This window comes from Meleagris gallopavo, chromosome 12, assembly GCF_000146605.3.
Source record: "Meleagris gallopavo isolate NT-WF06-2002-E0010 breed Aviagen turkey brand Nicholas breeding stock chromosome 12, Turkey_5.1, whole genome shotgun sequence".
NCBI lineage: Eukaryota > Metazoa > Chordata > Aves > Galliformes > Phasianidae > Meleagris > Meleagris gallopavo.
Window position 1 is genome coordinate 2,232,914 of NC_015022.2, and position 9,072 is coordinate 2,241,985.

At 36.8% G+C, this 9,072-nt stretch overlaps 1 protein-coding gene across 6 annotated transcripts; it reads left to right on the forward strand.

Moving 5' to 3' along the window:
• Nucleotides 1-318: 318 nt before the first annotated feature.
• Nucleotides 319-9,015, forward strand: LOC100544007 (AP-4 complex subunit epsilon-1-like). 6 transcript variants are annotated; one of them, XM_003214175.4, is made up of 10 exons: nt 319-421; nt 878-1,001; nt 3,171-3,244; nt 4,582-4,703; nt 5,554-5,713; nt 6,192-6,358; nt 6,892-6,965; nt 8,055-8,177; nt 8,263-8,372; nt 8,643-9,015. In XM_003214175.4, the coding sequence occupies exons 1-10, from the start codon at nt 395-397 to the stop codon at nt 9,003-9,005; spliced, it is 1,344 nt and encodes a 447-aa protein (XP_003214223.2). In that variant the 5' UTR covers nt 319-394; the 3' UTR covers nt 9,006-9,015. The 6 variants fall into 6 exon arrangements, with proteins under 6 accessions (XP_003214223.2, XP_019474920.1, XP_019474916.1 ...); XM_019619375.2 differs by lacking the exon at nt 319-421 and adding an exon at nt 1,769-2,057 and having other exon boundaries at nt 893-1,001; nt 3,171-3,269; XM_019619371.2 differs by lacking the exon at nt 319-421 and adding an exon at nt 1,769-2,057 and having other exon boundaries at nt 893-1,001.
• Nucleotides 9,016-9,072: the final 57 nt, after the last annotated feature.

A 9,072-nucleotide genomic window follows, 5' to 3' on the forward strand; every position in this document is an offset into this window, starting at 1 on the left:
TCCCTCCCGCCGGACCGCCCCGGGGGCGCCTCAGGGAGAGGAACGGGCGGTGCGCCGAGCCCAGGGCTGCGGAACCGCTGGTGACTCGGTGCAGCGAGTGCCCGACGTCGTGCTGTTGTTTGGGGGCACGATGTGTGGGGGCAGGAATATGAGTGATGAGAGCTGAAGCTGAAACACGTTGTGTGGCGTTACTGCCGTGAATTAGATACGTGCTGGTTTTGAGAATATTGAGTCCTACTATGTGAATATGCGTCCTTTGTTTTTTTTGTTTTTTTGGTTTTTTTTTTGGTCGTATCTCGTCTCAAAAAATTACACAGAATTAAGACAAGTTTAATTTTTTTTTTTCTAGGAGGAAGAAAAATTAATCCAGCAGGAAATAACCAGTTTGAAAGCAATGGTTTCTGCCCCCACCACCCCGCTTGTAAGTTCTGCCAGTGGTTGCTTTTGTCCTGCTGCTTCCCCAGCCTCGCTCTTATTGCCCTGTGGAATGACTGGTTTTTTACTGTACAGCTGCTCAGTCGTTGACATGAAGTAGCGCCAGTGTCAGTGGGTTTGCAGTGTGGTTGAACAGTCACGGCACTGTGATTTTGTTCTTTTGCCTCATATATAATGATAAGATTGTCTAACACTTCAGGTAACTCAGTAACTAATTTAGATAACATCTTTGAGGGAGTTATCTGGAGAGTTTTACTGTTGTGCTCAAAAATCAATGTTGAGTCATATAAGTGTGTTCGTAATGGAAAAATGAGAAATAATCAGGGGTTAGGGAACTTACAGGAATGTATGTTCCTATTGATGGCTTGCACTTTGTTAGAGCAGTGAAGAGAAGTATGAAGCAAGACTGAAGATCTTCAATAATTTATTTTTGTTCTTTTAGAGACTGATGAAAGAATGTATGGTGAGGCTCATCTATTGTGAAATGTTGGGATATGAGTCTTCCTTTGGATATATCCATGCAATCAAGCTTGCACAGCAAGGGAATCTTTTGGAGAAAAGAGTTGGTATGTGCACATGGCTGTAGCCTTCGTGTTTTCGAATCATATTGCTAAAATTTCTTAGAAGAATTTGTAATTTGTGTAGAAAAACAACTTATTTAAAGTACTCTTTTGGCTTTGTTGCCTTGTTTCATAGTCTCTCCTCTTTCTGAAAGTAACTAAGTCCCTAGTTTGTAAGTTTGGAGAGCAGGAGGCAAGAGAAATAACTTTTAGTCATCAGTTCTTTCAGTGTTTTGAGTTGCAGCAGTAATAAAAACAAATCATTTACCACAAATATGGCTAAAAACCAACTCCAAACTGTTGGAGTTTCTCTCAGTGTCTGCCTTTTGTTTTTTGAGAATTCTAATACAAAATAAGAGGGAAACTGTGAATGGCACAGTTTCCACAAACATGGTACTGCTTTCCCAGCATTTCAGTTACAGTTCACTTTTTAGAGTTTTTATAAGGAGCTTGGGGCCTCTTTGCTGATGGCAGTAAGGTGTTTTATTGTCTGTTTTGGTGACGATGGTATTCTTTAGTTTAGAAACAGTGTAGGAAGTGAGTCAAACTGGGAGATCCTTAGAATATAGGTGCACAAGTTCTTGAGGAAATCTGAAAGGCTATTTCAGATTTCTTTGAAACTTCCCGGGACTGATTTCCTTGCCCTGCCAGTTTGGCTGTAGAACTTCTTCCATTAGATGTTGTTGAAGTAGCAGTCAGCCTGTCTTGTCTGGAGAATTTTCTTGCAGTTGCTGATTCAACTGCCTAGTGAAGACATTTCTTCTTGTTTGCAGAGAAAATGGTTTAACTCCAAGCAATGCTATGTCTGCATACACAGAAGGAAGGCAGTGTCTTGCGGGATATGCTTGTTTGATATCCTTTGTTTGAATTCCATCTGGATCATCCACTCAAGTGTTGGAGTTTCTGAGAAAATGCCTTACGAGTGATGATTTAAGGTTGCTTTTTCCCTGAGTAATGAAAGCCAGTGCACAGATGCTCTGGTAGTGATTAAGAAAGTTAATCTTCACCAAACCTGGGAGGGCAGGTGGTAAGCTGATTTGAAGAAAACTTTATATGACCTCTGTAAGTGTCAAGAACTGGTGTGTCTTATTATGAATCAGTTTGAGACCTTTCCATACTAGAGCTTCATTTAAGAAGTTTTTGGTGAAGCCGTGTTTTTTAATAAAGGTGTCTTAAAGTTCTCCAGGCACAAAGAGCTCTTAAGCTCTGATCGGATAATAAGATGTTATTGAGAGTGTATGTGGGTTGGATGTTTATTTTATCCTGCAGTTAAATGTGATACATAAGGTTGATCTTATCTGTTCTTGTTGCCATATGCCAAAGTCTTTATTAGAGTTGTTGTCAGCTGATCCAATCAAGACACATTACTCTCTTTCCCTGCATTAGCCTACATAAATTTCGGCAGGTGTGCTAAACTGATCAAGTGTAGTTTCACAAGCAGACAGATTCAGGTATCTGATAGTTCAGACAGTGCAACTTGGCCAAAGTTTTGATCTTCCAGTTCTAAATGAACCAAGCCCTTCCTGACTAGGATCCATCCCTAAGACAGATAGTTGCACTATATTTCTGAGTAATGGCACGCTCCTCAAGCCTCTGTTTTTACTCCTTTAGTTTAAAATGAAGAAGGATTTATTTTTCTGAAGGAATGGTTTCTGGCACATTTCTTATCTAGAGTTTGAAGTTCTTCTTCGGTATTGTTAAGTAACAAGGGAGTTTTGGTATAGGAAAGGAAAATAATTTTATATTCAACTCTGAGTACAGAATTACATTTGAAACTCTAATTTTTTTGAAGAAGGAGAAACAGATGTGAGGAAGTGCATTTGCAGTGTAGGAATGTGATTTTGTCAGCAGAGAAGACATTCACTTTCCAGGAATTGCTTTCTCCTGATGTTCTTGGCTCTTTAAAGAGCTCTTTAGCTCTTAACAGTATTGTATTTCTCACAGGGTGTGGTTTCTTGGCTATTATTTATTGAGCTTTGTTGCAACTTAAAAATGTTTGCTTGGAAATAAAAGAAAGTCCTGATATTTAAAACATGAGCTACTGTCATCCAGCAATGGCTTTTTCATTTTTAAAATTATTTGCATTAACTTCTCTTGTATTACAGACAGGATTCAGTTTTCTATCTTGAAATTACTTACTTATTGAGTAGTAATGGAGGCTGCTTTCTTTTATAGGTTACTTGGCAGTTTCTTTATTTCTTCATGAAAATCATGAACTGCTACTTCTGCTTGTGAACACAGTTGTGAAGGTACAGTGTTTTTGGAGGTTTGGAGGTAATCTAACCTTGGACCACTTCTTCCTAATTTATGTCATACAATATCTCAGCTGCGTACTCATAAGTTATATCTCAAGCTCTTAAAGTTCCTGTTTCTTTGGTTATATCAGAATTTGAAGTGGTTTTTCCTAGCTTTTTTTGTTTTATCTCAGTGCCTCTTTTGTTGAAGCCATATTTTAAAAATTGTAAACAGGTGATACACCATAAAAAATCCATTTATAAGACATACTGCTTGTGTATATTCTAAACTTTAAAAGGAACTATGCATGCATATTTCAGTGTAAAAGTTTGCTTTTAGCTGACAGCAGGTATCTGTTAGCTTCTTTGAGTTCTCTTAGAGTTCTTTTGGAAATATGCTTTGGAGTGACACTGAGAATCCATCACAAAGTGATGTTTCATAGTCTTCTATTAGAGTACTACCTCTCACAGTTATCAGTTCTGACTTTTTATGTAAGGATTACTTTTATGCTACATTAAGCTCAATTGTAGACTGAAAATAGTGCTCATTTTTACTGTTGTGGTACAAAACTTTTATAATCCTTAAAAATATAGTTTGAAACTGGTGTTGTGGAAGGAAGTGAGAAATGAGAGTCCATGAGGAACTAAACCAAAACGAGCACCAAAACTGTCTGTGGCAAACAGCCCGAATGAATGGTGCTTTGAGCTGGACATCTTAACTGTGTTTAAATTGTTTTGAAAAGGGATTCTGATCTTATTTCGTGACTCCATCTGTGTTTGTATGGTGTGGGTTTTTTTTGGTGTTAGGTTACAATGAGCTGTACCTTCTGGTTTTAGTTGTACTGGGGACAGATTGTGAATTTTCATTCTCTTCTGAGGGTGTAGATAATAAAAAATATGTAACTGCCAATACAATTGGGCTTGCTAGTATTCTCTTTTTAAATTCTTTGGGCTAGATGAAAGGCACTGGAGAGAATACTATTGACTTCACTATGAAGTATGACTCATCTCACTGATTCAAGTGGGAGCTTGGCATAGCTTCGTAATGATGACTGTTTCAGTAAGCAAATGTTGATTGTAGATCTGTTGAAGTCATGTACATTTAAAATATGAATGTAGCTCCATAATGTGAGTGTGAGGAGCTCCTTGTTTCTGTATGAAAGAAGAGAAGAGCTTGGTTAGCTCAGTGAGAGCTGACATGTCCCAAACACAAACGGACAGCAGGCTGCTCACCAGCAGGTTGCTTGCTGCAGTGGGCTAGATGCAGCCTGCTGGCAAAAGGTGGGGTGTGTCTGTACAGAACTTAAAAGTCTACATGAAAAATGATGGTCTTATTTCAATGATTACAATAGGACTTACAGAGCACTAATCTAGTAGAGGTGAGCATGGCGTTAACCATTGTCAGCCAGATCTTTCCACGGGAGATGATTCCAGCTGTTCTTCCCTTAATAGAAGACAAGCTCCAGCATTCTAAGTACGTATACGTTTACAGAATTGCACGTGGCCTTGTAAGGTTGAATGACTTAATTTTGTAGGAAGTTTTTGTAAACTGATGTTTGTTTTCTCTAATTTGACCTTCTTAGTCATTACTTTCAGAAATGGTTCCTCTCCATTTTTCTCTTGTATTCTTATCTCATTATTTGTACTCTTTGCAGAGTACTGTATAGGTATTCATTTCTTTTATAACTGCTTTGAATAGGTCAATGTAATTTAACTTGTCTGCTGGACTCCTTCTGGTGAATATGTCAGTGAAGATGTATTTGTAGAGTACACGCAGAATCAGATGAGGATCCTTGTAGTACTTCACTGGTGTTTCTTTTCTATGAAACTCTTTATTGAAGCTTTATTGGTAGAAGAGTATTTGAGGAGTTCCAAAACCTGTATTTGTTTGAGTTGTTTTTCATTCCCCATACCCAGCAGATGAAACATTATAAGTGTTGTACTAATTAGAAAGCTGAAGAAACAGCAGAGTCGCTCAGTAACTCCTAGACTTTCTTTGGAGCTGCACATGTGACCACAGTGGATTTGTAGTTGTGAATTTCATGTTTTATCTAGTGGCTGCTTTGATGAATTGTCAATCTGATATTAGACAGCACTCAATTCTTAAGTTAGCTGTGTCGCTTCTTCACTTAGATGGTATTTACAGTCATTCGGTCACACAACTGTAAAGCATGGATTCCCCTCTCTCCCTATGTCACGCTGTTCTGATGGCTGATCCTGTAATTTTGCTTTGCTGTAGAAGTAAGTTTTCTATTTTTCTGAGTCAAGTTCTTGAAATACACAACATCTGAATTTTGATTTGTAAAAATCTCGTTTTTCTTCAGGGAAATTATCCGAAGAAAAGCTGTTCAGGCTTTATATAAATTCTATCTCATTGCTCCTAACCAAGTACAGCATATTCATGATAAGTTCCGGAAAGCCTTATGTGACAGAGATGTTGGAGTCATGGCTGCTTCTTTGCATATTTATCTTGAAATGATTAAGGTAGGCAAAGAATCGTCTCTTGGAGCTACTTCTGTATCTTTTATTTTAAGCATTTAGTGTACTGTAGTTTTGTAGCAAGATGTTACTCCTTATTGTTAGAAAAGTTAACTTAGTGATGATGGATGTGTTATGTTTGCACTAGCTCTCCTCTCAGCTTGACAAACACTTCTTGCATATCAAAGTATTTCAGTGTCATTGGCATCCTTAGTTGGCAACGAAGTTTATCTTCTACAGAACATTAAAGAATTCAGTATGTTTTTTTCCCCATTGTTTTGAAGTTACATTCACTATTTTTTGCAAATGTACAAGAAACCAGTATAGGTTTAAAGAGAAGAGATGCTGTGGGAAGAGTGTAGAAGTTGGATTTAAAGAAATGAAGTGGTGGCTACTTTGACTGTATTCAGTCTGTAGATTGTGCTTATTGTGCTTTTGAGGTGATATATTCAAAGTATTTCTGTTGTATTTCTTTGTTACACAGGAAAACTCGTCTGGGTATAAAGACTTGACAGAGAGCTTTGTAATCATCCTAAAGCAGGTCGTGGGAGGGAAGCTCCCTATTGACTTCAATTATCACAGCGTGCCAGCACCATGGTTACAAATTCAGCTTTTAAGAATACTGGGGCTGTTAGGAAAAGATGATCCAAGGTAATCAGCTCTTTCTCTGTAATTAGTATTTTGAAAGTGCAAAGAATACAGCTGTGACCATTATCTCATGAACTGCTTTTCTGCCTTTTTTATAAGAGGATTTTAGAGTTGGACTTCTTGTACATTGTTATTATTAACCAATACACTGAGCAGATACCTTCAAAATTGAAAAATTAGGTTCTCAGCTTCTGAATAGTCTAGGCAATTAATTGTTATGGAATATGCCTGATATGTTTTTGCTGGAGTTTCTGTTACTGGGTTACCAAACAACATGGTGAAAAACCACATAAAAGAGTACCTAGTTGGTGTGTTTTCCTGCTTAGATGCTTTTATTCTTATGGTAGTTGTTTCTTCTGAAAGCCATAAACATTTAGATGTCATTTAGAGATAGGCTATAGAACTCTAACATGTTAAATTGAATCTGTGGGTATGAATAATTTGTATTAGTTTTTTTTTAAATATTGGTATGTGGGTGCTTGGAAATTAAGACTACATGCTGTAAATAAGAATTGTAAATATTTCTTGTTAAACAGGACAAGTGAACTGATGTATGATGTTTTGGAGGAGTCTCTAAGAAGAGCAGAGATAAATCATAATATTACATATGGTAGGTGAGAGTCTTTCTCAGTATTTGGGAAGGCTGAACGAATGAGCATTTTATGCATGCTAAAATATATATGCAGCATTTCTGAAAAGCTAGTTGTGTTCGTAGGTGTCTGACTAGTGAATGGTGAAACCAGGTGATATATTTCTGTACAGCAGTGTCTCCCCAAGCGTCCACATCTGATATCCTAGTGCCCCAACTGAGAGCTGTTTCACAGTATATTAAGGACCAAAAAACCCCAAAATAACCATCCTGTTATTTTATCTTGTAAAGACACATGGATGTTGCCAAAGAACCTGTGCTGATCGAACAGAGGGAGAATTTAGGCTTGTTTTAAAAATGACTTTGAAAAGGAACATGGTCCAGAGCTGTAGATCTGGTGTAATGCCTACTTCTATTTTCTAAAGCATCATGTAAGTTCTTTTCCCACTGAAAAGGGAAGTTAGAGAGTGGTACTAACTTTCAGTAATACATGAGGAAGTCTCTGTTCAGTTTATTCAGTTTAATTGCTTCTGTTAGACAAGAACAACAGCAACAAAAAATGAAGTCAACTTGCAACAGAACTGGTCCCCATGTAATTTTCTATTTTATGTTGTTCTCAGTTCATTCCTTTTTATATTGAGCTGTGACAAATTCTCTTATTCCAAGCTTTACTGCACTTTTGTGGCAGTATTTATCTGTACTGCGTTTTAAACCACCCAAACCAGAATAATCATGGTTTGTTCTTTCACATTTTATGATAATGGCTGGTAACAAAAGGAGTAGTTCTGCTAGGCCGTGTAATTAAAGCCTTATCACAGCGATAGCTGTATATTTCCAAATTTCAATTGAATTGAATACATTGAGGACATCATTTGTTTGCAAAAAGGAAATGTTTTTGTATACAAAATATCTGCTTGAAAGCCAAAATGTAGATACTCAGCTCTTCAGAAGTAGATGCTTCAGTAGCAAGGTATAAGACTGCTTTAAAATATTAACTGAACAGTGTTCAGTCTTATAGTTCTATCATACTAGCATGTATACTTGTGTGCTTGTTTAATTTTGCATAATATAGTTATTTAATACCCACTTACTATGTTTCTTTTCTCCTAGCCATCTTGTTTGAATGTGTCCAAACAATTTATACAATTTACCCCAAATCTGAATTACTTGAAAAGGCTGCCAAGTGCATTGGAAAATTTGTTTTGTCACCCCAAATTAATTTGAAATACTTAGGTAAGGATATTGGATTTCATTAGACTCTTTAATTTTGTTGTATTAGTGTATACTCTTAGGTAATTTTCAATTGCTTATATTCTAGGTTTAAAGGCTCTGACATGTGTTATTCAGCAGGATCCTAATCTGGCACTTGAGCACCAGATGACAATTATTGAATGTCTGGACCATCCTGATCCCATTATTAAAAGGGAGGTCAGTGAATTGCAAATTAAGTTAGTTTTAGAGTGGGTATTAAGTTCTCTAAAATGGAGAGTGTGAAAGGCACATAATATCTCAGGTATTGAGAGAGCACAGTTATGAACAATAGTGACAGACTTCGTAGATAAGCAGAATGTTTCAATTAAGTCTCATTAAGTCAAGACAGTTGCTCTCACTCTGGTATCATCCTGAAGTGTTTCCATTTGCCTGATTCCTGTTTTGAGCCATTAGAGCTGATTAAATGTATCTTGCTTTCTCTTTCAGACTTTAGAAATTCTTTATAGAATTACAAATGGACATAATGTGATTGTCATTGTTCAGAAGATGCTTGACTACTTAAAAGAAACCAAGGAAGAATATGCTATCATCACCTTAGCTGGCAAAATAGCAGAGCTAGCTGAGAAATATCCTTTTATTTTTCAGAAGCCTTTTGATACCTTTCAAAGGATCTTTCATGATCTTTTGAAATACAAAGTGTTACAGTTGTGCTTTTCACTCTTTAAAATGCAAACAAAGAAGTGTGCGTATTCTTTTTTCTGTACTGTTGAAAGTGTCCATTCAGTAAAGTGCATTGTGATTTATTTGAGGACAGGCAGAAATGAAAGTTTTTTTAATCTCCAGAGTTAGCAAAGGCTGTTCAAATCATATATATATATATATATATATATATATATATATATATATATATATATAG